The sequence below is a fragment of the Carassius auratus genome, chromosome 12 (assembly GCF_003368295.1).
Source record: "Carassius auratus strain Wakin chromosome 12, ASM336829v1, whole genome shotgun sequence".
In the NCBI taxonomy this organism is placed as follows: domain Eukaryota; kingdom Metazoa; phylum Chordata; class Actinopteri; order Cypriniformes; family Cyprinidae; genus Carassius; species Carassius auratus.
The window spans coordinates 3,901,401-3,928,136 of NC_039254.1; the positions used below are offsets into that span (position 1 = coordinate 3,901,401).

Genomic DNA, 26,736 nt, shown 5'->3' on the forward strand with positions numbered 1-26,736 from the left:
TTTGTAAGTTTATAAACTTACAGGCCTTGGTGGAACTGGCCTGTCTTGTGCACCACAGCTTGTTTTGATTCATTGTTTGGTCTTATTATCCATGGCTACATAACAACATGTAATGCAATTCTTAATGCATTAAAGATTCAGGGTTGAACACTGGGTGTGGGGGATTTCTTAGGGTGCTTTCACACTTGGTTCGCTTGCCTGGTCCGAACCCGAGTTCAGTTGCTCCACCCTCCCCCTCCCCCAAGCCAGAAGCTGTTTACCTCATTGCTTGGTAACGACAGCGCAGGAGAAGGCGGCAAATGCATAACATTACTCTCTGCACTTTTATGTATTACGTTTTTGAACCGTTCGGATTTTTTTTATAAAGCTACTGTACATAACGGCACTTGCGTCTGTCTTACGAATTGTACTGAAAATGCTCTAAAGAACGTTGAAGACGAACATAAATGAGATGTACAGCTCTCTGCTTGCAGCGCGTCAGTCACACTCATCAGGAAATTGAGTGAAACGCACACACAAACACACATTTTTATCAAATAATTTGTCATTAAAAGCGGTTCACTTCCATGATTTGGTATGACTGCGTTCACATAAACAGCAAAACGTACCAGAGTTCACATGAAGCGTACCCCAGACCACCGTTTTTAAGCGGTATCGGGTACAGTTTGCGGGTGCGCATCCGAGTACAGAAGACAGCCTTCACATCATCCAAACGACCCGAACTCTGACGTCAATCGAACCCGGGTGTGCACCAAAAGTGCTAGTGGGAAAGCACCCTTAGGGCTGCATGTAGAGATTACAATATATATTTTTTTGTGTTTTGGACCCTTTATTAGTTTTTTATAGCATGCATTATAGATGAAAATTAGTGTATTTAATATATAATACTGTGGTGTAATTGTGTCGATCAACTGACAAGCATTTATTTATTTATCTTTGTTCATCTTTGGAAAATATTTTAGATATTTTTTTGATGAAATCCACAAGCTTTCTGATCCTGCATAGACAGCAACATAAATACTAGGCCCTTTCAAGGCCCAGAAAGGTAGTATGGACATTGTTAAAATAGTCCATGTGACATCTGTGGTTCAACCTTAATTTTATGAAGCTACAAGAATACTTTTTGTGTGCATTGCTCTGCTTGCGCAGTGCAAGACCCAGTGCATATGTCTTCTAAGCCAGGTGGTACTTTTCGTGAACGCATGTCGAATTCTGACATGGAAGAGAATAAATTGTTTCATAAAATTACTATTTATGCTTTCTTTTCCGTACCTTCATAAAATCACAGTTGAACCAATGATGTCCTTACTACCTTTTTGGGCATTGAATGTGGTAGTTCTGTTGCTATCTATGCAGGGTCAGAAAGCTCTTGGATTTCATTAGCACAATTAGCATTCACATTAGCGCAATTAGCAACACTCAAACAGAAGTCACTTTCTGACCAAGGAGTGTTCTGTTGGTCAACATGACTAATTTGCATTCTACATGGGGACCTATTACGCCCTTACCTGAAACTCCCAATTGCACAGAATAAAAGCTCAGAAATGACTGTATTTCTCTGTGTATTCTAATAATAAGTACTCCAAGATAAATATTAATTAGAGTACAACTCTTCATCTCTTACAGGAAAGAGGCCTCATGAATGTGGGATCTGCAGCAAGGCCTTCAAACACAAGCACCACCTAATAGAGCACATGCGCCTGCACTCCGGGGAAAAGCCGTACCAGTGCGACAAGTGCGGAAAACGCTTCTCCCACTCTGGTTCCTACTCGCAACACATGAACCACCGATATTCCTACTGTAAGAAAGAGGCTCAAGGCCAAGGGTTAGGCCAGGGAGTCGAGGAAGAGGACAATCCTGGGGAAGAGCAGCCTCGGACAGGCAGCACAGCGACCTCGCCACCTTCCCACCTGGACTCGGATGAGCGGGGGAGTAGTACCAGAGAGGATGAGAGCGAGGAGGATGAGGAGATGGGCTCGGGGAGCTTAGTGGATGAGGATGAGATTCAGGTGGTCAAGATCGGAGAGGAGGGAGATGAAGACGACCAGGGAGCAGATGAAGACCAGGACGGGGAGGGAGAGAGGATGGAAGGGGTGGAACAAGAAGAAGATGGCGATGAGGAAGGTGAGAGTGAGGAAAATGATGGACAAACGTTGAAAGTCATAGTGATGCAGGATGAATGTGAAGATGGAAACGAAGAGGATGAGCAAACAGCGAAGGAGGCCATGGACACAGAAACTCTTGAACACATGAAGGACATAACAGAAAAAGAGAACCCAGTGGACGATAAGAAAAAGATTGAAAATGAAGAAAACACAGCCACTATGAACGGAGACGTGAAGTGAAGCTACAGCTCTGATTTTATGGCCCTTATTCCTTACGACGTCGTTTTACAATGTTATTAATTTGAAGGAACAAAAAAGACGTTTTCTCTCCGCAGATGTTTCTCTCTCTTCCTGAGAAGTGACTGTTAAGACAAGAATGAAGTGAGGAAGAGAGCGTGACTGCTCTTACGCTGCATCTAAACCCACTACTGTGTATAAACCCCCAGGTGTGCCTGATAATAACAAAATACTTTTTCCACATGAAGACGATTTTCAGTGTTTGAGTATGGTTTGTATAAATGCAAAGTTTCACGAAAAAAAAAACTAAAACAAAAAAGAAAATGACGCATATACAGACTGAAAGCTACTCACGTTTTGGCTAATAATGTTTATTACTAAAACGCCTTGGGTCAATTTCTTTTACCAGTATTACTAATTTTTTGTCACTCTCGGTTTACCCTCAAAATCTGTACAGTTGGAAGAGAGAGATTTCTATACGTTTTTATTGCCAATGAACAAAACTCAGTATTTTCTTGCATTTGAAGGAAAAAAAAAGAATCCTGTGCACTACCATATTCCCAGTTTACCTATGGAACACCTATGTGGGCCTTGTGTTGTTTAATGTCTACCTTCCAGTATTAGCACCCCTAAGCCACGCTAGTGCTCGCTAGCACAACATTTGTCTGCCGTCTCATTTCAAGAAGGACTATGAGCCTTAAATGTCAAAATATTGATGTGGTTATGGTGGGAGGGCTTTAATGAATCCCAAAAAGCCAAGACATTAAAACCTTAGTAATCCTGGACAGCTGGTTTCAGGTGATCGCCATCAGTCCCTTCCCCACCCATCATCCACCCTTATGCAAAAACATGCATGTTGGAAGTGCCATTGAACAGTGCTGTGCCGTTGCTGTGACGCCGTCGCTGAGCAGCACACTCGCGTGGGGCTCATGCTGTCTTTGATTTTGGTAGCAAAATTTTGGACCCCTGCACCTAAACCACTAGTCCTGGCTAAAGGACAAGACTGCCTCTTTTTATTATAATTTTTTTTTAATTTGTTCAATCTAGTAAGGACTACACTGCATCAAGAATTCAGGAAAGACGATCAATGAGCAAAAAGGAGAAAAAAAATAGCTCTTTTTTTCAGCCTTGAAGTATTTTTCCCCTGTTTGGTGCACTTGTTTCTCTTGTTATCTTTAGCTGCACGACACTTTTTCTTCAGGTAACAAATGTAAGCAGATACGATCAATGGAGAATTCACTTTTAGTGTTTTTTGTTTCTTTTCGGTCAGCCTTTTTACCTGTCAGTATTAATTTTTGTCTTGTTTGAAATGAAGTTTTTTTTGTTGTTGTTTGTTTCAGTGAACATTGTGTAATTTTTTTTTTTGTTCGTTTTGTTTGGTTTCTCAGTAAAGGCAGTATTACCCCTCCCATCCCTCACCATGTATAACTTTACATTTTTAGTTTTAGAGACCTTTTATATTTATGTGTCTTATTTTTGTATTTTCTTTATGGTTATTTATTACACAATGTAGTGTACAATACTGTAGTTTGTATTAATACAATAATATATTTTAGTATGAAGAATAATTTCGAAGATAAATGAAATCAAAGCTGGGGAACGAACTCTAGCATTTCAAAGTGTTTTAGAACAGGAAAAAAGAAAGTGTTATTTTCAAATTTTCAAAATGCATTGTTTGAAACAAAACAAAAAACAAAACTAAACAAAACAAAAACACCCCTAAAGTATATGAGAACTGTTAGCTTTTACATGTCACTTTCATGTTATTGTCTCTTACCCCACTATACTTTGAAGCTACTGAAAATTAATTGTATGCTATACACGCATGAGTCCTTGATGTTGCATCGAAAGATTGTCCTTCACCATGAAACTGCGCTGCCCTTTTAACAAAGCCAAAACATCATCAGTGTTGTTTATTATTATTATTTTTGGTTGTGCCAATTTGTAACTCTCTTTGTCTACATCAAGACAACAAAGTCTTTTATATGTCCCTGTTTTAACCTTTTTAGTGATAGTTTTTTGTTTGATCATTTGTTTTGGTTTTTTTAATGACTCCCCATCTCACAATAAAATACTTCAAGAATTCAACACTTACAGCTTTTCTATAATATTTCCATTACACGATATTTAGATCTTTAATTACAAGACCTAAGCATAAAAAGAGTTGTTTTTAATGAATTTAGTCTCTGTTGCCTACAGAACACAATCCCTCAGCTCCAACAAACACCATTGATTAGGATCAGGTTGCCATGCAGGTTTTTGGATGGAGAGCATGAATTATTAATGCAGCAAAACAGAAATCATAATGATCTGAAGACTGGAAACGATGTGATTCATGCACAGCCCTCTGCTGTATGCAGAAAAGACTCACTTTGTTTGTGTGTCAAACTGCCATAAATTTTTTTAAAGCAGTAGCCAGAATATTCTTAAACTCTGTGGCAGCTGAATGTTTAAAGCAGTTATATAAGGACACTCTTCCCTTCTGCAAAGCTTAATGTATGCGTTCATCTGAATGATCAAACTGGGCATTCAATATCAGAATAGCTATCTCATGACCCTTCTGCCAACTTAGTATTGAGCAATCTGGAAAGCACACACTAGGCTGGAAGTGTGTGCACACAGAATGAAACGAGAGCCCTGTTTCCAGCAGTAGCTGAAAGCTGATGGACAACAGCACAGAAACAAGCCAATAGTGGAAGCAGAGAACAGAACACCCCTTGGGAAATTTAGTGGATAGCACAATCAAATACAAATAGCCTACATCTGTGCTCAAAACATTACCCTTTACTTAAAAATCATGTTCATTTAGCCAAGTGCTGGATTTCACCGCGGGTAGGCACGAGGATTAATGCTGAATTCACAAAGTCACTGAGATTTCCCCATCCATATTTAACTTGGATTGTTTCAGCACACTTGATTTTAATAAACAGTTTTATAGGTGGAATATGCACAGCAGAAGTTCACATTAAGGGTCGGTGTCATTAGATGAATTCTGGTGGTTATTACATATCATGCAGAACCAAATTAAATAGTTTGCTTTTCTTTGCATTTTCTCTGTAAGCAGAATGGATGATAAACAGTGTGCTGAATACTTAAGTTATTTTATGATGATCTTTGGGTCCAATATGAGGTTCAATTTGCCAAAAGAAATTACACCCCTACTTTTGTGTTTGCATTTGTACAGTAGAGACTGAAAGCTCACCAAGAATTATTTAAAATAGTTAAAACGCACACACACACACACACACACACACACACACACACACACACACACACACACACACACACACATTTAATCATTTACGTATATATCAACATACATTATTGTGTGTGTGTATGTGTGTGTCTTATACATAAAAAATTATGAAATTCTGTCAGTTTTCCATTTCTATATAATAAATAAATAAATAAATAAATAAAGAGTGGCTTTTCCCATCTTGACATCACATGTAGTTTCATGAGGTGACTTCAATGCGGTTTGGTTGGACCACCAAAGCTGGATAAATATCCAGATGCTTTTTTTTTTTTCAGACAATGGAGTGACAAACGATGAATTGTTTGAAAGTCATTTTAAAATGTTGCTCAAACATCAGCAAGTTTCTTCTGAGGGCCTCTTTTGATCTCAGTGTGATTTAGCCACACTCCTCAGCTGCTAAGACCAAACCTCACCACAAGTTTCTGATGTTTATACAAGGCAGTGCCCCTCCATTTACTCTCTAATGAGCTTCTAATCATTTGCACCTTTGCAACAGTGCACCTGATTTTCATTTTACGCATTCGCTGGATGTGGAAATTGCATTTCTGTTCATTTAAATAGTACAAATGACTGCAAAACCTTACTCTACCTTATATGACCTAACCCGGATCTTTTATTTGATTCTGATCCAGCTGAGAATACAGCAGTGAGACTGTGCCACAGGGCTGGATATTAACACTGCCCCACATGTGCTAACAAACAGAAATACACAAACACACACATATTATTATAGACTGATACAAATAACAACTATCCATTACAGTAACATGCTGTTATAGATGTTGCTGATATATATACTGTATTTGTAATACCATCGTCCTTTGGAGACTGTAAGAAGAGACAAACATCATCACTGCTGGAACATGAGCTCACTAACCGTCTGAAGAAACGGAGCATAATGCTAGCATAAAGATGATCTCCGTATCAGCTTTTTGCCTAAATTTGCAAATCTGATCATCCGCTCCTCTACAATAATTAAATGAAATTAATAAATAAATACATAATTATATCATTTTGTTTTCTTTGTAATTATTAGTTTGTATTATTTATAAAAATTCTAATGTGTAATTGCTTGAAAAAAAATTATATATATATATATATATATATATATATACACACACACACACACACACACATATACATATATACACTTTATAATTTAAAAAACACTATTTATTCAAACTGCAAGTCATATTTTTGTGGAAAAATGTTTTTCCAAATCTATGAAAACAGCATGAACACTAGCCACTTTCATTTCAAATGAGATTTTTGCTTTTTATCATCTCAGACATCTTTATTTGTCACTGAAGAATAATTTATAAAATGAAAAACAGCATGAGACACCTTGGTTATTGTGTTGAGTGAACATATTCTCAGGTGAAATGAAGATAGCCTGATGATGTCGTCTGTCCTCGGTAACGCAGATGACTTGTAGTGATGATGTCAAAGACATGCTCGAGCACATAATGATTTAATTAGAATCCCCCACAGAAAGAGTAGCATGCAGTCAGTGCTTTTTAAATAAGAAATGTGAGCCCAAAACCAGATTCAAGAAGTGATCGGTGGTCTTCACACACACAAACACACACACACACACACACACACAATGAAACACACTTACTCTAAGCCAGATGGCTCAGGGTACAAAAATCAATTAGATCTCCACCTCAGGAGCAGAGGGAATTGATCCCGGCCGACCCCAGCGGCCCCTCCTCGGGTCTGCGTACAGGAGGACTGAGGCTCCCCTTCTGCCTCATCACCTCGGCTCTAATCTACTTCTCTCCGCTGCATACACACTAACTTCATTAGACGAGCGAGGGGAGGAGGGAGAGGGAGAAATAGGGCACGTTGAATATCTTGAACTGCATGAATCACCAGAGCTCCTCTAAACATAACTGAATTGCGACAGCATACTTGAGCGAGGGAGAGAGAAGAGAAGAGAGCTGTAAGGAACATCAAAATGGATTTATTTTGCATTGGCAACTCTTGCCAGCTCTGCTTTGGAGGAGAGGAGCAGAAAAGGAGGGAAGAGAACGTGTAGGTGGATTCTGGGAGAAGGATAATGTGCAATCAAAAGAAATAAGCTGACAGCAAGAATTAAGACTGTGGAAGTGCCAAAACATGATCTTCATTACACCCTAGTGTTCACGTTACAACATTACAACGGGATGAATTCATGGCCGCAGTGTTCGTCTGACAAGAACTCATGAAGCTTAATGAACAATCAGGCTAATCGTGTACAAAGTATTAGCATGAGCTAACCCAGAGGTTTAATTAGTCTTCACATCATTACTCGCTCTGATTTAGTTCCACATGACAATTCTTGCATGGTCCTGGCCAAGAAATTACACTGAATAGTACATTAAATTGACTGTGTATGTGATCCGTGCGATTTATTTGCTAGTCTTCGAAAGTCATGCGATAGCTTAGAGTGACGATCAGACTTACATTTATTATTTTCTCCTTATGTGAGCTATAAAAAGCTTTAAGTAATTCAATTAAACAAATCAGTTCGAGGTGTAAAAAGTACTCTTCTTTTGTAATCCAGTTAAACAAATTAACCGGGGAAAAAAATATTATTTCAGGAATTGGACAACGCTTTTTCTTTTGTGAAGACAGGGCAGATCTGAAGATCGTCAGTTTCTCCACTTGGAATACACTTTGTGATATTTCAGAAATTGTAACAACAGTCAGTCAGTACTGACTCGGGCCCATTCGCTGTCGATTTCAAAATGATATTTTCACAAATTTTATGTTTGTTTCGCGAAGGTTTCTTTTTTTCACATTCAAACTTCAAAAGAACATTGCAGGCTTACATTTGTAAGAGAACCAACAACAAAAGTACAAACAAATTAAAATGTTTAAATTTCACCCAAATATTCTAATTCTGGTGTCATTTACTCTCCCACAATTTGTTCCAAACAAGTTTCTTTCTCCTGTTAAACATACAATATTGTAACCAAACAGTAGCTGTATAGCCACTGACTTCCATAGTACAGAAACTAAAAAGTATTTATTTATGTTATTAAAATCAACAGCTAATAGCAATTGTTTGGTTGCACATTCTTCAAAATATCAAATTTTGTATTGAGCAGGAGATTAAAAAAAATAGTTTAGAACATCATGAGGGTGAGTAAATGATGACCATTTTAAGTTTTGGGTGATATCCTTTTTTTCCAAAAACATTAAGGTGATTAAATACCTGCATGCATTTGAGACAAGACTGTCTGAATAAACACCGTCACGTCCCCTTCAGTGTCAAGGATGGTTCGCCCTGTTTAAGCATAAAAATTCCAAAGGGAAATGCTGCATGTATGAGTAGGCAACAACCTAATTGATGTTTAACATTACATGCCTGTATCTCTGAAACTGCTGCACCCCAGATCATAAATCATCAAGAGAAAGGTGTGAAGAGTGTGTGAGTGTGTGTTCTTGTTAGGGAAAGTGTGTGAGGTAAACTCATGGGAGCAGCAGTCAAAGCACCAGTGCAAACACCCCTCATTTATCATGCGCTCACACACGCTCACACATCAAGCCTATGATTTCATAGACCTTAATTAAAAAGCACACAGCACTATTTATAAGTGTGATCATCACTTAGTAGCACTAATAAGGATGTTCGTTGAAGAAACACATATTATTAAGCCTTAGGAGTAGCGGGGGCTCTGCTATAGGCACACATGCTAATAAGCTGCTGACGGGGTCTAACACCACTCCACGGGCCTGAACAAGATTAATCAGCCTGTAAAAGAGACCCACCACACGGCTTCCTGCAAGGACACCGAGGCCAAATCAGCAGTTGGAGACAAACTAATTAACGGGTAGAGAGAGACCGAATCACTTGAGACTAGTGAAGAGGGGCATTGCTTTTAAATTACTGTCAGTCTTACTCACAAGATGCCTGGCTTTAAAGGGTTTCACTGTCTTTACTCAGGGTGTGTTTGAGCTGATGTATGAGAAATTTTTAAAGCAGCGCTCTTTGCTTCTCATTAAACTTTCGAATTCAACTCCTGTCTACACTTGTCTTTTTTTAAGACATGACTGTCCTATTAAAAATGCAGTGAATATAGAAATGTGAGTCATTTGTATACTTCATATAGGCCTGCATGTTTCCTCTTAGAAAACTGGTGTGAAACTGTCACTGGGGTGGTGCCCTTTCAAATGGTACAAATACAGCATGTACACTTTAGACACTAATATGAACTTATTAAAATATTAATGTGTTTTGAAGTACTAATGTGTAATTTATAGTACTATGTACCATTTAGGTGTAAAAAAAGGTGCAAAGATGTAACTGGGATGGTTCCACTGAAAAAGGTATGCCTTTGTACCTTGATTACCCCTAAAGAGTGTATATTAGCACCTTAAAATATATTAGTACATACTTTGTACATTTTAGTACCTTTTGAAAAGGCACTGCCCCACAGACATGTTTTTTTTTTTTTTTTTTACCACCCCAGTGGCAGCTTTATACCTTTTCTTGTGTTGGGGGGAATGAATGTGTAAAGCTTTACTTGTGCTGCTGTGAAATATTTTCTAAAAACATTAGAAAACTTTTAAATATTTATTATATTTTATTATGGAGCCCTCCACATAGCAGGAAATAAACATATAGGAAAAAATAGTTTGCTAAATCGTGCGTTCCCTCAATTTATAAATTGTGCGCACAATTTACTATTTCATTCCCTCAATTTATAAATTGTGCGCACAATTTACTATTTCAGTCCCTCAATTTATAAATTGTGTGCACGGTTTACTATTTCATTCCCTCAATTTATAAATTGTGTGCACGGTTTACTATTTCGTTCCCTCAATTTATAAATTGTACACACGATTTACTATTTCGTTCCCTCAAATTAGTAAATTGCACGTTTTAGTACATTGATGGAACAAATTAGTAAATCATGCGCAATTTACTTTTTCTTGCATTCCATGTGCGGTTCTCCGTAATTTGATAAATAATTTAGTTAAATAATTATATAAATACCTTTAAATACTATTTTTTTAAATACTTTTGTCTTTTTAATGCCTTATCAAATATGCACATTTCTATGTGAACAAAAGTTTAGAAATAAAAGCCAGCATTTTGTTGTTTTCTTATTACTTTTTTATTTAATTTGACATTTATAAAAATACTTCCTTATAGTTGTGCATTAACCCTTTCATGCTCTTTCCAATGTTAAAGTAATAAACTAAAATCTCTTTTTATGATTTTGTTCAGTAAACGCTTTATAATTGATATTTGCGAGAATATCAGTGTTTCATTTTCTAAGAAGCACTGTGTTGTTTTCAAGACTTCAAGAATGTCATATTTAATAGCCGTTACTTTTAAGGCATAATTTGGCAAAGCAATCATTTATCTACAGATGGCACAGTGCATATTTGAACACTTAAATATTATGTGTCGGACAGAATTTTGAAAATCTTGCAAAAAAGGAACTTCTTGTCTGGCACTCTGGAAGAGGCGCCAATTTTGTATAATGACCCTTATTTGCATATTGGCACACACACTCTATAAAACTCCAGGCAGGGTTCTTCAGGTGTTCTCTGCTGCAAAATTTACAAGCTCTTAATGCTGGGTCAGATGATAGAGTATGGATAAACCAATCAGGCTTCACCCAGGATGAGTAAATGGACAAGCAGAGGGGTCCATTATCTGTCAGGCTCGTATCATACAGCAGCTCCATATTTACGGCCTACTTAATGGGGTTGATTCTATTAGTGCATGAGAAGAGGGAACGGCCCTATTGCAGACATAGTATTTCCAGCTTTGTGCAATTACCTTATGTAAATCCCACAAGCAGGCGTCTATTTAAAATGCATTGAATTTCCCAATGCAAAACCATCAAGTCCAACCATCCAAACTTCATTAATACCAAAGCATGGGCAGATAACATTTTAAGCACTCCTATGATTACTTTAGCCATTGCCGGTACGCATTTTGGGCTCATTTTAAAGGATACTTGAGATGGTATTTGAAAAGATTCTGTAAATGGAGCATTTAAGCACAGGAGCCACAAAAGTGTCTCAAGTGAGGAACAAGCAAAACTTTGCATGAAAGTACCATCAATATTTACGCAATTGCCTTATAAAAGCCAGTTAGGGAAAGGAAATGGATTTCAACAACATGTTTGCCCTGTTTCCGGCGTGGTTTACATCTCCATGCAATATTTGCATCAATGGTCAATTATTTCACATAAGAGGTATCTTGAGCACTGATAATATCACTTAAAGCTTAGTAAGTAACAGCAGACACATGCTTATCAGCTGCTAGAACATTCCTATAAATGTCATTCAGCCTGCATGCATACAGATATACAGCCCACAACACAGTTCACATTTATATGCAGCCCTATAAAAGTAGTTACCCTGTCAAATAAAATGATTTAATCTGCCCTCCTCATACATGCAAATTAAGTTGAGGTGCTGTCAGAGATTTGGCTTATTCTTTTCCTCTTGATCTGAGACTCATTCGGGAGAGTTTAACAAGCAGCACTTTTTTTATTCATATCAGAGCGGTTGCACAGAGCAACAAATGTGCAAAATGTTTTTTTTTTTTTTTTTAATGAACACGATTACTCAGTTTAGTTGGGGCTCCAAAACACAGATATGAAAATGGATCCCTGAAGAAGCAAACTCAATTATCGTTTATGAAAGTCTTCAGTCATATATGTTTTAGGCACACAAACATGTTCTTGGTCAGAGTCTGTCACTCACACTGAGCAAGACGCAACCAAAAATTATAGACAAATAGAGGAAAAAAGAAGAGTCCAAGTCATGAATGTTTTATGGGTCATAATGGCTTGCTCAAATGTCCTCACCAAACTTAGGCCTCCATGGACACACAAGACCAGGGGCTTTCCCTGGCACCTCTGCCCCACAGACACGCAGCAGCATATGGTGTGACATCTCTGGGGCCCCAGCTGCAGAAGAGTGTGGTCAGAGCTATGAATTATGGATATGAGCTAATTGTTTTCTCTTTTTAGCCTTTACAGCTCATGGTTTCAAGCAGGTGTTTGATTTGATCTCCACCCAGTCACTATTCTGTAATTTTCCATGTCACTTTTTCATAGATTCCTGTCTAGAAACACAGAGCGAGTTATATAAAGCTAAACTAAACACCATAAATGTAAGGAAATTAATATTTTGGTAAAGGGTGTTTTGGATTAAACCAATTACTACAGCGTTTTAATAAGGCTCCTGAATAAATGTTTAAAAATACAAGTGCTGTGCAATCTGCTCTCCTCAAATAAACAGGATTTATTTATTTCATTTCTTTTAAATCACTGTAATAAAAGGAAGGCAATGGCTGATAGTTCCCTGCGTCTTTCCATATTCTCAGTTCGTGTAATATCGAAATAAATGGCGACACGTGCACAATGAAAATAAACACTAGACTAATAACTCGAGCATTATCACTTTAATATTATCCATGAGTTTTTGTCTTTTTAATTAGGATTAGGCGTCAATTTCAGAAACAGCAGTTAGTCTGAAAATTACATTCACAATGTGCAGTTCACAAATCGGTGATGACATCACCCCTCCCCCGTCCCATCTAATACTCATTACCTTCATCCATACATCAACAAAATTAGATCTTTTCCATTTGTTACTGACACACAACTTCAAGCCATCACACTTCTTTTTTTTTTTTTTACAACAAGTTCAAGTATTCTGTACACATGTTTTCATATTTTGTTAAAAACGAGACCGAGAAGGCGTTTCTCATGCGTACCTTCAGTGAACACTAACTGCAGCACTATTTCCAGTACCATCCTGTCAATTTGTTATCAAGCTCCTTTCCATCCAGAGGCAGAGCCGGAAACAGTAGAGGAATATTCTGTATTGATCTGAAACCGTGTAAGGCCTAAATGCCGATCTAAGCAGCTCACTTTTCTTTTTCCAGTAAGCCTAGAGAGATACAAGGGCGAGAGATGAGACCTCGGACTGTTTTTGAGAGCTCTTCTGGAGAGATCTGGTTCGTACTGTTACACAATTCAGCACAACACCGTCCGTTTCTTCCAAGGAAACAACACAGGTTTGATCTCAAAAGCGTGAAAACCTGGATATTTCATTGAAGGTAGGGTCTTTTCATTAAAAGGAAGTTTTTCTATTGGATGACATAACTGTGTGAAGAGCATGTCTGTTATCCAGTAGCATGAGGCGCACAACTTTTCCAGTAAACTTAAGGGAGGTGTGGATGGAGGGCAAACATGGGTGGATACGGAAAAAACAAGAATTTTCCAAATATTAAACAGGAATCCTGTCCTAATACTGATTATTAATCATTGTCCAACCCCACTATCCGTAGGTCAGTAGTCATTGTTAAATAATACTGTCTCCTAATACAGCGCACTTTCAGCTTATTCCACAGGAAAAAAATGAAGAAAACTAAACCTCTGAGCCCTGCAAGAGCCCAGATACAAGTCAAAATCAGAATTTCTTTTAAACATTTCACTGCAAAGACTTGAAAGTGTCCACTCAGTCAGTTTCCATACTAGTCGTCAATACTGGCTAAGACAAAGTCCATTCCAGTGTCCAACTAAGAAAAGTATTCCCATTTCTCAAAAAAAAGAGTGCATAATGGAGACTAGTGACCATCCATAATTGTCCAAAAGTCCATCCAGCTTATTCTGAGCCAAGGAATGACGATCCAAATGAAAAAAAAGTGTGTATATCCTCAGAACTGCAAAAAATATTAAGTGCATAAAGAATCTTCCTGTAGTCATTTTCTTTGCTTATATCCAGTCATATGTCACAGTAAATCCACTCACGTTTGTTTATATACTCCATTAAGCAGTGGTATGTTTTTGTGCGATGGATATGAGATGTTAAACTGGCTCTGTGTTCTCTGAATTGATTCTACCTGCCAAAAATGTTGTCATACTCTAGAAGGATGAGTTCTACAATCTGGTTCTGATAGACCATGTGAACCGCCATATTGCCCGTCTCGACCTCTGGCCGCAGCAGGGTCGGGCCGAACACGATAGCCACGCTCTGGGTAGTCATCCTGTTCACCTCGCCATGATCGATCACTCTGAAAAAGAAAGAGAGAACAAGTGTTTTGTTTTGTTTTCCTTGTAAATTGGGAGAAAAACTAACCATCAATCAACAGCAGAGCTCATATTTTGTGAATAAAGAGCTTCCGTTTGCCTGACAAACAAATAGTGAAAGGTGAATTTGTGGCAGGTAAATGCATTTCTTTTTCTTAACCACATGCAAACCAATCTACTCCACATTAAAATGCCAAATCTTCCCAACGCTGGTGATTTTGCATTTAAAAAAAAATGCTTGGGTGTTGTGCTTAAATTACATAAATACAGATGCCTTTTCTTTGCAACAGCAAAATGTCAAACCATAATTTTTCTGGAGCGCTATGCCTCTGTCCTCCATTTTGAGTTACAGTGGACCAAGAGCCATTTAAATGCAAATGGAGGCAAAGGCAAATGTCATTGTGCGTGTTTGATATAGCAATTACGATTGAGACTCAATACCGGTTTCGAATTGCATTCAGAATTACCCAGTAAAGCACAGTCTCGTACAACAACATGGGGAAATGATTCACTCTATATGTAGAGCGAAAATAGAGTTTTCTTTGTTTATGTCCCACTTAATTTGAACCTGGAGTTGCTGAAGGTGTGAAGGTGATGTCCCTAAAAACACATTTCAATTTGTCTTAAAATGATGTGCATGCACGGACAAGTCAAAATATAACGTCATTTCAGATTTACAAAAGATTATAGCAAATCTCTAAGAGAGGAAGAAACGGATACTTCATGTGCCTGAGAGCAAAATTAAGGTGGAATACTGTAGAAATGATCAGACCTCACAAGACAACTCCCTAAAGAAAGCCCAGAGTGATTAAAGATTCATGGGACTCTCACCTGCCACCGAGGAAGCAGCTTTATAGCTCATGATTATTTTAAGGGTTGGAATGGATGTGATAACAGAGGTACAGTTAACAATTTATGCTTATAAAAAGCTGCTTCATAAACCTAAATCTACAAGAAAAAAAGTAGTTTTATTAGGGACTCTTCAATCTCCTTTCAGGTAAATCACACAGTAGTTGTTTTACCAGTCATTGGCTCTTAAATCAAAACTAAAAATACTCTACTAATTGATGTAAGATTATATACACTAATGTTAAAAAATATATTTTTCCAAAAATTCACGCTCTTATTCAGGAAAAGATACAATTGATAAATAGTGAAAGTAAATAAATTCATAATATTTCTATTTTAATGAATTTTTTTTTTCATTTATTAAACAAAAAAAGTTTATTGACCACTAAATCAGCATATTAAAATGATTTCTGAAAGATCATGTGACCCTGAAGGCTGGAGTAATGACTGCTAAAACTTCAGCTTTGCATTAGAAAAATATTTAAAATTATAAATATATATATATATATATATATATATATATATATATATATATATATATATATATATATATATATATATATATATATATAGAGAGAGAGAGAGAGAGAGAGAGAGAGAGGAGAGAGAGAGAGAGAGAGAGAGAGAGAGAGAGAGAGAGAGAGAGAGAGAGAGCTGTGATTTTAATTTGTAATGATATTTCACAATATTACTGTATTTCTGATTTTAAAAAATCATCCTTGGTGAGCATAAGAGGTTTCTTTTAACAACAAAAAACCCTGCAAACTTTTCAACAGTAATGCAATTACGTTATTTATTCATTTATTAAATACAACTTACAGAGACCGCATCTAAATTTAGTATTGCCCAACATTTTAATGTCAGTGCAATTTGAGCAGTCAGTTTAAACGTCAGTCAGTCTCTTCCTGTCTAAATGGATGGGTCTTTCCAAGAAAGAGGACATCGCTTCAAACTGAAAGTCGACACTAAACAACATCTACTAAAAGAGCCTGAAGCATCAGCAACATAACAGTTGCGTTCTCCACATCTGCCGCTTCCTGTGAAGCTCCCAAGGTTGATGTCACAGTCAAAGCTCTTAACTAATTGAATTAAATTCCTACTGCATCACAATCACAGGCCGCCACGCCTGAATAAACTACGGCACCTCACGCTCACACTTTCCTCCATACAGCACTTCATGTTGTCTCTCCGTCACTGTCTTCTGCTCTCAATATTTCTCAAGACTCGCTCTTTCTCTCTCTGTGGCTCGTGCATCACACCCAGTGCCAATGGCAATGCATCAGTAGGATGTGGTGTACACTCTTCCTCCAGACTCTGTCCTGCTCCTCATAATGATGTAGTTGGCCAGTCTCCAGGTCTGTCCCAGTAATGGATACAGTGAGATAACTCGATAGAGGCTTGCTGTGCAGAGCACTGACCACACCCTCCTCACCTCTAACAATCACACACACACCAGCATGGCCCTAAATCAAGAATGAATGATGATGGTTTGGAAAGGAAAGCTTATTAACTCAAAATGACAAATCCATCCTGGGCCTGTGCATAATATACTAATGTTCCGTTTAAAACAAGGACGGGAGCAATTCCTTACCTTTTCAGGTGTCTGAATAACACTTTCATTGTTTCCTGATTGGGTTTTGGCAACTGTTTGATCAAGTCTTTTATGGACTGGACTCGCTGCTTGTAATCGGATGGCTCTGAAAAGCAAGCAAATTGAAAAAAAAGCAGGATTAGGGTATGGTCAAGATGATCCAAGCCTAGGAACGGGAGGAAAAACTATTCCCAAGTCAAACTGCTCCCTCTTGTGGTTGATGCTTTCTTAGTATTCTGGGTGTTTAATAATAAAATCAAATGTCCATTCTATGGACATCCCCTTATTAAAAAAAAAAAAAAAAAGAGGATTTAAAAAGGATTTTGTACACCGCAACTGGGGTTAATAAGATTATTTCTGAAATGAATTAACACTTTTATCCAGTGATCAAATGTTAAAATACATTCTGTTTCAAATAAATGCTGTTCTTAAACTTTTAATAAAAATCCTGAACAAATGTCACAGTTTCCACAAAAACATTATGCAGCACAACATTAATAAAATATTTCTTGATCACCAAAATTAGTCAATTATAATGATTTTACATGACTGGAGCAATGACTGCTGAAAATGTAGTTTTTACATCATAGGAATAAAAAACTGTGCTTTTAAATTGTATTAATATTTCAGAATATTATAGTTTACGTTCAAAAACATTTGCCACAAACTTTAAAACAGCAGAACATCAAGTTCACATGATAAGCATCACAAACTCATAAAGAACTCACTAATGGCTTCGACAAAGTCATTAAAGGATGCGTAAGTGAACAGAGGCTCTGGAAGCTCCCGGAAAAACATCTTGAGAGCACCTGTAGTCACGTGGATATCCTCCCACTTATTGTCTTCCAGATTCACCTTCTCATCTGCAGACATAAACACATCCTTCACACCGATTCAAACCAAAGCTGCTGACCCACAATAACAAAATCTGATCGTTTGACCTTTCAGGGTGTGAGATGTGCGTGACAGTACTATTTCACTATCATTTACAGTATATACTACCATAAAATGTATTCATATTTTGAATTAGCCTTTGTATTATATTTTATACACATTTTAGGTATATGTTCAAGTAACTTGATGTGCTTTTCTCATTTCAATTCGTTGTTTCATTTAGATAATTAGTAAGCTTTTCAAATTTAAGTTGTACCATTTAATATTTCATTTTATTTCAGCTTTATTTCAACAGGAACAAGACTGGTTGCGTGAGAACGGTTTGCGAGATTGTATCGTTTTGAACAGCTATACTCAGAACAAAACAGTTCTTCCCTACCGTGATTGACCGCGAAGCGCAGTTTCTGTATGACAGCCAGGTTTCCACTGACTCTATACAAGCCATCAACATTCAAGCCTGAGAAACAGATACAGAGAAACGAAACAGGAAGTGAGCGTAGTCCTAGAATAACAACTCAAAAATTATTCGTAATCCAACCGCTGAAACAAACAGATAAATACCTGTATTCTCCACATGCTCAATGCACATCTTGACAAAATTAGGCACGGAAGTACCTTCTCTCTGACACAGAACAGTCAAACTGCAGCCAAACACCTGATCTGAGAACAGACGGAAGGGTTACCAGAGGTGTCTTCTCTTTCCTCTGTATGTAGCTCATTCACAAAAGCCCCAAAATCCAATAAAGCTGTACCTTTTATGTAGCCCTTGTCCCGGACAGCCTGTAATGTGGGTCTCCGTGTGAGGAACTTCTTCAGTTTGACTCTGGTCTTCTTCTGCTCAGACGAATCCAAACTGGGGTTCTTTACGACTGTACAAACACACGTGTGTGTCACGACTCGACAAACTTTATGTAGCTATGATTTATTTGACAAATATGTCTTCTCTACCTCTGTGTTTCTTGGAGTCTCTCGGGTCTTTCTCTTTGTCGTGTTTCTCAGCTCCTGGAGACTCCGGCATGTCCTCTTCAATGGCCTCATCAGACTCCCAAGCCTACAACACATGCATTTATCATTAATACCATTAATAACATCGATGTACCCTGTGTATGCCGTTAAAGCCATCAGGTGGTGTGTTGATTTGACTCACATGTGTGTTGATGGTCTCAGAAAGCGCTCTGAACCAGTCGTTGATAACGCTGTCAATCTCAGACTGGATCAGCAGCTCAGTGCCCACTCGTGTCTTCAGCTGCCGGGGTCAAAGTTCAGATCAGGTCAGTGGGAGCATATTAAACAAGAGTCAGGACAGATTCAGTTACAGTAAGAATATTTCTAGGTAATACAGGGAAACGTATATTGTATATCGATAGTTGCTATGTTCTTGGAAATCGTAAACGTACTGCAATCATAGTAATTAATTGTAATACAGAACGTTTAGCAATTTCTATTAACTAATAAAATCTAAATAATTAGTAATAAAAATGATTAAATAACTAATAAAAAGTAGCTATTTGCTAAACACATTTGTCTTTTATTGTGATATTGTTGCCATTTTAATAAAAAGCGTGTTTTATCAAAGTAACTGTGATATTGTAATTTTGCTACAGTTAATAGAGTTCTAGACACTGTGATTCAATTTTTTTTTTAAACAAGTTAAAAAAATCACTGTAACTAACATTCTCTCATAGACTACTGCTTTATTCTCTTTAATTATCTTTATTATATTTACTAGGAAATTGCTCTGTATGCAAAAATGTTAAAACAAAGGGCTATTTCACGGAAAAATGTCATCATTAACAAGGTGTTCCAAACCTGTATGACTTTTGTTCTTCTGTTAAGCACAAAAGAAGATTTTCTATAGCCATTGACTTCCATTGTATGAATAAAATACTGTAGAAGTCAATGGCTACCATCAACATTCCTCAAAATATCTTCCTTTGTGTTCATATTTGAGTGCGAGTAAATGATGACAGAATTTAGATTTTTGGGTGAACTATCCCTTTAATTGTTTCTAACAATGAGACTCCCACCTCAATGACATGTTTCTTGCTGGATTTTTCTTTGGATGCCCACTCCACCGAACCACCTCGCAGGTCCACTGTAAATTCGGGTTTAGAATGGTTGCCTCCAAACTTGAAAAACAAGGTGAATTAACTTGTTTTAAATCCTGTCACTCTCTAAGCAAATCATCAAGAGTTATTTAGGATTCTCTTTAGTCCAATGCTGTTAAACACAAGCTATATAGTGATGTTCCTGGGACTAACGCGAGTTACACTGCATTTTAAGTGTCAATTAGTTCTGGGTGCCAAAAGTACAATAATAGGTTAGACTGGAATATTAAATGCACAATGCACACACTTGACTGTTTTATCATTTAAGGCCTAGGTTTGAAAATTGCATTCCCACATTTTGTGTTGCGCAATGCTAAGCTCCATTTTGTGTACAGATGCTTACACATTCAAATAGCATAAAATCAATTAGTCAGAATATGCAGAAATGCATGCCAACAATCTTAAGGTTCTTAGTGCATCCATTTTCAATTACTAAGTCTGGTTATTTGACATGGTTAAAGTTTGAAATTCACTCTCTCTTACTGGAGGAACTAATTTCAAGCACATAGCAGGGAGCGATAAGTGTGGTGCACAGGCAGAAAGTAGGACGTGCACAAATAAAACAGGAGACAACGTGCCCTGCTCAGCTGATCTCAAAACAGATATGCATCACACAACCTATTATTCATTTATAATTATTTAAATAATGAACTTATATTAAATGCTATTCATTTTAAACAATTTAGCCTATTTAAAAAGTTTTTCAACTTTAGAAAAAACTGTTCCTGGATCAGCATCGAGGGCACATTCATTTTTTGTCCAGAGAGGCTGCCACATACAGGAGGAGCCCGGCTGCGTCTACAGTGCGTGTAGGACACTGCAGGCCGGGGCTTAATCGAACGCTTCCAGTTACTTAGCAATGAAAGGAGGAGTTCAGGAAAGGAACCATTGCGGCAGTACGACTTTGAAGAGACAGAGAAGAGATGGAAGAAAGGAACAGAACAGAAAAGAGAGTGATGATGCATGAAATCACACTCACAACACACATGGGAGATATAAATGAAGCAGAGAGGTACAAATCGACAAGAGAGCTAACATTAATAGTCATCTGAATGCTAGTTTTTAGATAAAAGCATGTAGGTCTCTTTTTGTTTAGATTTGTTTTCGAGCACTAAATGTGAATGCAGTTTGCATGATACACTCCTGAATAAATGCAGGCAAATTTTGAGTAGACTATAGGGAATCCTGTCAGCATTCAAAGCATGTAAATTGAAATAATGCTGACTAACAGGGTTAAGAGAATAATTCCACATTTGTCCCAGATGTACAGACCATTGTAAACTGTACGAATACATACCCAGCTGGTGCCGCCGCCCTGACCCTTTGCAAAAAGTAAAGAGTATCCCTGCAGGACAGTCCAGGTGGAGGCCCAATTCTTCCTGCAGGACAATAAAAAACAACAGATGCATCTGTGACACTAATTCTAAAGATCAAGCTAATCAAAACCTTTTTTTTTTTAATGACCGGTGCTTACATTTTCACTGTTAATTCTTTGAAGAATAAACAAAGACCACAACGTTTCTTTTAAGAATATATATTGCATAAATATCATAATTTTATCAAAATGTGATTAGTTTATCTATTTCCCCACACCCAATTGCAATATGTAGTGATGCAGCTTTTACCTGACTTTCTTTCCATGTTCAGTAATCTTGGTGACATTGAGAACACCACACTTTTCTGAGGACTACAGAGAGGAGAAAAATTAGCTTAGTAAGTAAACATTAATATATATATATATATATATATATATATATATATATATATATATATATATATATATATATATATATATATATATATATATATATATATATATATATATATATGATAGTATGTATTATTGTTATTTGCAGTAAAATTTTAATTCAGATGATAACATGCATTTAGATGTCAACTAAACGTTAATAGATTGAAAAGAGAATGCATAAAATCTAAACATGGGTTAGTGTGAATACTAACAGTGGAGGGGTGTTTGGGTGAAGAAGGGCAGGAGTCTGATTCAGGAGAGTTGTTTTTGGCATTTACAGACTCCTGCAAGCAGAAAAAGTGCACTGTTACACATTCAGAATAGAGGGAGTAAAGTTATACCCATTCTGAAGGCAGTTAAGAATCTCCTAAGAGAAAAAGGCTGATTTATCAGAGTTTGCATGACAGATTATAGTCAAAATCACTGTCTTGCCATGAATGATTTGTAAGAATATGGACAAGAACTAAAAAAAGAGATGTCAGTTGTAAGTTGAGTTAATGAGGCGTTAGTATAAAGCAAGCATACAAATAAACATCACAACTAGATACATCACGAGTAAATGAAAAAGTGCAGATCTGAGCAGGTTTTGATCAACGCAAATTTGATTCCTTGATTCGCTTGAAAACTATTTTCAATTTGGGAAGGGAAGAAATCAAGAAGTCTGTAATCATATCTGATTGGTTCCAGCATAATGAGGCGACTAACTTCTCTGTACAGTGACAGGCCGAAGCCCCTGGAGAGGCGTTTAACACTGAACCATCTGCTTTTGAATGGCAGCTGGAATGAAAACCATTGTGCGACGCATGAGCAACATAATGTCAGGCTTGTTTCATTTAGTATCTTTATAGAACCAGCATAAATGATTAACAAGATAAAAACAAACCATATGCACACACACACACACACACGCGCACGCATGGAAAATGCTCAAGATTAAGGACTGTTAAAAGCCTTGTGCTCTCCTAGAGGAAATATATTTGGTCCGTGTTAATCTTCAATGGCATCTTAGTGATGGAAAAAAGGACTTTGACAGCCTTTAATTGGCTTTTAGGCTGCATGCTGGTTAATTTAAGATAAATAAAGAAATAAAACAAAAATTGTATTTTGGTATGTCAGGTTCCCAACCATCCTCTGAGGGTATTTCGATTTACATTTTTGCATTTTGCAAAAACTTTTTTTCTGAGGAAATATGCATATTGCAATATGCATATTGCTAGCATCCAAAATTAAATAAATAAATAAAAATAGTTACAATACTATTTATATGATTCTTAAATATATTATATATATATTATATATATATATATATATATATATATATATATATATATATATATATATATATATATATATATATATATATATATATATATATATATATAAAATGTTCTTATGTTTATTTTTTGTTAAAGGTTAAACATTTTCACCTATTTTTAATAATAGTGTGATTTTTGGTGAAATCCAATAAGGGTCACTCAATTTGAATTATAACAAAACATAATATAAAACATAAAAAAACAAAAACAAATACAACAGATAAAATAGAAAACAGGATTTTAAATTGTAATAATATTCACAATATTAGTGTTTTTACTATATTTTGATAGACTTCTTTCAAAAATATGTTTTGGACCTTTGGAATCGTATTGTATGTATTCATATTTATTGCATGATCTGTATTGTGAAGATTAGTTGTGCTAAAGAAGATTTGTTTGTGTTTAACCTTGTCACTGATGTCCAGCACATAGGTGCTGTGTCTCCACTTGGTCAGCACAATGGGCTCCTGCTGTTTTCTTTCCAAACTGTGACTCTTAGGAGCTTCTTCAGAGATCGGAGGAGAGAGATTATACTGGGAACAAACAGGAAAAAAAGAGAGGGAGAAAGTGACAGTTTAGTCCAATTAGTGATGCGAGAAAGACAAAATACAATGGGCGTAGAGTTATCACAAAAATAACATTCAGAACATCAAAATTGTATACAAAATTCTACAGGTAAATTTGTACGATCCAATCCATCCAGAATTCAGTTAGTTTATATACAAAACAAGTAGGTAGTTTATATAATAAAATTAAAAAAGTTACCTCTCTCCTAACCGTCCAAAGCACCATGTGCGGTCAGATCCCCTCCTCCGAACATAAGCCCACCCAACCCGCTCAGCCCCCCAGAGCACAACATGTGTGTGTGCGTATTTTAGATGGAATGAGAGTGAGAGGACAGCAGCGACTGCGGCACTAGAGACACTGATCTCAACTAACTAGATTAGAGAATCAGGCTTACTTTTAGATTTTCCCAGGAATCCTCCTACTGCCCTGGTTAACACTAAAGCTAAAACAATCAATGAACACACTTGATCTAAGGACAGAAGAAAGGCTGTCTGGGGATTTCTGAGGAAAAAAACATTAACTTACTTTTGGTAACTCCCATTCTGAGCGGGATCCATCAGCGCTGTAGTAATACGGCCGCCCTTGTTCGTCCACATGCTTAATCCACTGCCGAAACAAGAAAAAAGTATTTGTTACTCTGGGTCTCATTTAAAAGAAAATGAGATTTCTGTATGTAAGCAGCTCTTTCCAGCACCTTCTCATTGGTGTATTCAGACACATAGAGTGTGTGGCCATGTTCGTCCAGTTCCTCAGACCAACCTCTAGGGGGCGATCCGTACTGACTGTCCGACTGACTGGAGTGTGTGCTGAGGCAGTTCTCCTCAGAAGACAAATGCTGATGAAAACAGGAAGACAAGACAATGAGTAAAAAAGGGCAGAAATATAAGAGAAAATCAGTATGGCATGGCAATAACGACACTAAAGTAAACTGCTTTGAATAAAAAAATGTATAAAAATAAAAATGGTATTTTTTAAAAATATATAAAACATTATTATACATATTAGTATGTATTTCATTATTATTATTACTATAAAAAAAATATACAAAACAAATTATCAGTAATAAAAAAATATATTAATTAAAAATAATACATTTTAATTAATTTATTTATTTATTTTATTATAATTATTATATTTAAATTTTAATGTAATTATGCTTTTTTTGCTTAGTTTTTATTATAGGTAAAAAAATATATATTATTATTTTAAAAATATGAATACATGATTACATTTTTTTGTTATTATTACTATTAATTTATTTTTAAATAAACAATGATAATAGTTTTAGTTGCACAACAATGATAAAAGTTGCAATTATATTTTTAATATATAATGACATATTATATTATTATATCTGAATTACTATTAAATATTAATAATCCACATTTACATGCATACATTATACAGTGTGTGTATACATATATATATATATACATATACATACATATACATATATATATATATATATATATATATATATATATATATATATATATATATATATATATATATATATATATCATTCATTAATATTACTACAATTATTATTATTATTATTTAAAAAAAAATTAAACATTTTAATATTGATTTAGTTCTAAGTTAAAGCATCTGTAACGTATAGAATTTAAACTGATAAACAAAAAAACTGCATGTCCCCCTTTTATTATGCGCACAATTTTCCACTAGATGGCAGCTATGAACAATGGAAAGAGTGAAACTTAGATTGAAACTTCAGATAAGACTAAATGAATTTGGAAAATAGGTCAAACATTGTACTCTTGTAAATACAGACATACATGTGATTGTTTACAGTAACCAGAATAACAACACATTTTTGGTTAAAAAAAATCAGTAATAATGGTGATTTCCGCAGAAAGTAAGTTGCTCCACTCTGTTCTGAGTGAAGCTGGGTCAGCCGTCTGTTGAAGCTTAAATATCTGAACAGCATTTTTGCAAAGGCTTAAATATAGACTGAAGACCTACTTCAACTCTGGCCTAGTTCAGACTTCCACATGCTCAAGCGTGTGGGCACAGAGTCATTAGCATCATTACATCAGTGAAAAGAAGGTATGTTTACAGATTAAATGAGATATATATTATTTACATAGCTGACCAACTAAAGCACCTTTCACACTGCACGTCGGACCCGGCATATTGCCGGGTCGCCTTCTGTGTGAAAGCAACCACATCCCGGGATTGATTCAGGCATTGAACCCGGGTCGGGGACCTAGTAACATTGCCGGGTTTAACCCGGGATGAGCGCTGTGTGAACAAAAGCCAGATCTAATGCCACGTCGAAGTGATGACACACATTATCGCATGACTCTTTTACCGGCTGTTTTGAAGGAAGATCAACATTTGCGCCGAAAAAATATTTGCAAACTGTAATGAAGCAGAGATCAGTTAGTTCCTCACTTTCTGCGCTGACGCAGAGATCGTTCACTTGCTTCAGTGAAAGTATAACGTGCCTAATGTTTTCGGCTCGTACATTACACGTCACGCCCTGATGTCACGTATCGTTACGGGATCTGGTTGTGTGTTGCACCACATATCCCGGGTCATCACTGGAAGTGTGAAAGTGCAAAATCGAACAACCTGGGAACAATTGCCAGAACATTTTACCCGTGTATTTGCCGGAATGGCAGTGTGAAAGGGGCTATAGACATTTTTCCAGCTGTGTTACCTCCATGTCTCCAGAGTTGGACGTGTCCCCACGAGTGAGTCCGCAGTCTCGAGAGCGGGGCGGTTTCCAGGTCCTCTCCTGAGTCATGCGGTTGTAGTAGAAGTTTCTTCCACTCGTATCTTTGTGCGTTTCCCAGTCGCCCAGGATGTGCAGAGGAGAGGAAGAGGGAACAGGTGGGAGAGACGACTGAGAGATCTTTAGCTCCTGGAGGTTGGTGTAAACGGGGGACTCGGGTCGACCCTGTCCGGTGGGAGATATGCCCTGAACACAAAAAAAGGGGAAGAGGAAAATTATGGAAAATTATGTAATTTCAACCAGCTAATAAAA

The 26,736-nt window shown here is 36.8% G+C and overlaps 2 protein-coding genes across 9 annotated transcripts in view; one reads left to right on the forward strand and one right to left on the reverse strand.

The window, feature by feature from the left end:
- Positions 1 to 4,374, forward strand: part of LOC113111527 (zinc finger E-box-binding homeobox 1-like) — a 66,587-nt gene extending 62,213 nt beyond the window's left edge. For all 3 annotated transcript variants that reach the window (XM_026276327.1, XM_026276328.1, XM_026276329.1), the window contains exon 8: positions 1,627 to 4,374. In XM_026276327.1, the coding sequence (XP_026132112.1) occupies positions 1,627 to 2,345 (719 nt within the window). In that variant the 3' untranslated portion in view covers positions 2,346 to 4,374. The remainder of the gene's footprint in view (positions 1 to 1,626) is intronic.
- Positions 4,375 to 13,003: 8,629 nt separating this feature from the next.
- The window catches only part of arhgap12b (Rho GTPase activating protein 12b), a 54,198-nt gene continuing 40,465 nt past the window's right edge, over positions 13,004 to 26,736 (reverse strand). For 2 of the 6 annotated variants that reach the window (XM_026276330.1, XM_026276336.1), the window contains 17 exons: positions 26,410 to 26,670; positions 24,421 to 24,561; positions 24,252 to 24,332; positions 23,567 to 23,692; positions 22,056 to 22,127; positions 21,719 to 21,780; positions 21,391 to 21,472; positions 20,873 to 20,995; positions 20,013 to 20,114; positions 19,133 to 19,231; positions 18,934 to 19,036; positions 18,738 to 18,854; positions 18,547 to 18,645; positions 18,365 to 18,442; positions 17,820 to 17,954; positions 17,092 to 17,197; positions 13,004 to 14,635 (listed from right to left, as the gene is read on the reverse strand). In XM_026276330.1, coding sequence (XP_026132115.1) covers positions 14,461 to 14,635; positions 17,092 to 17,197; positions 17,820 to 17,954; positions 18,365 to 18,442; positions 18,547 to 18,645; positions 18,738 to 18,854; positions 18,934 to 19,036; positions 19,133 to 19,231; positions 20,013 to 20,114; positions 20,873 to 20,995; positions 21,391 to 21,472; positions 21,719 to 21,780; positions 22,056 to 22,127; positions 23,567 to 23,692; positions 24,252 to 24,332; positions 24,421 to 24,561; positions 26,410 to 26,670 — 1,962 coding nt within the window. In that variant the 3' untranslated portion in view covers positions 13,004 to 14,460. Of the gene's footprint in view, positions 14,636 to 17,091; positions 17,198 to 17,819; positions 17,955 to 18,364; positions 18,443 to 18,546; positions 18,646 to 18,737; positions 18,855 to 18,933; positions 19,037 to 19,132; positions 19,232 to 20,012; positions 20,115 to 20,872; positions 20,996 to 21,390; positions 21,473 to 21,718; positions 21,781 to 22,055; positions 22,128 to 22,548; positions 22,621 to 23,566; positions 23,693 to 24,251; positions 24,333 to 24,420; positions 24,562 to 26,409; positions 26,671 to 26,736 lie in introns of all 6 variants that reach the window. The other 4 variants (XM_026276331.1, XM_026276332.1, XM_026276333.1 and 1 more) reach the window with 4 other exon arrangements.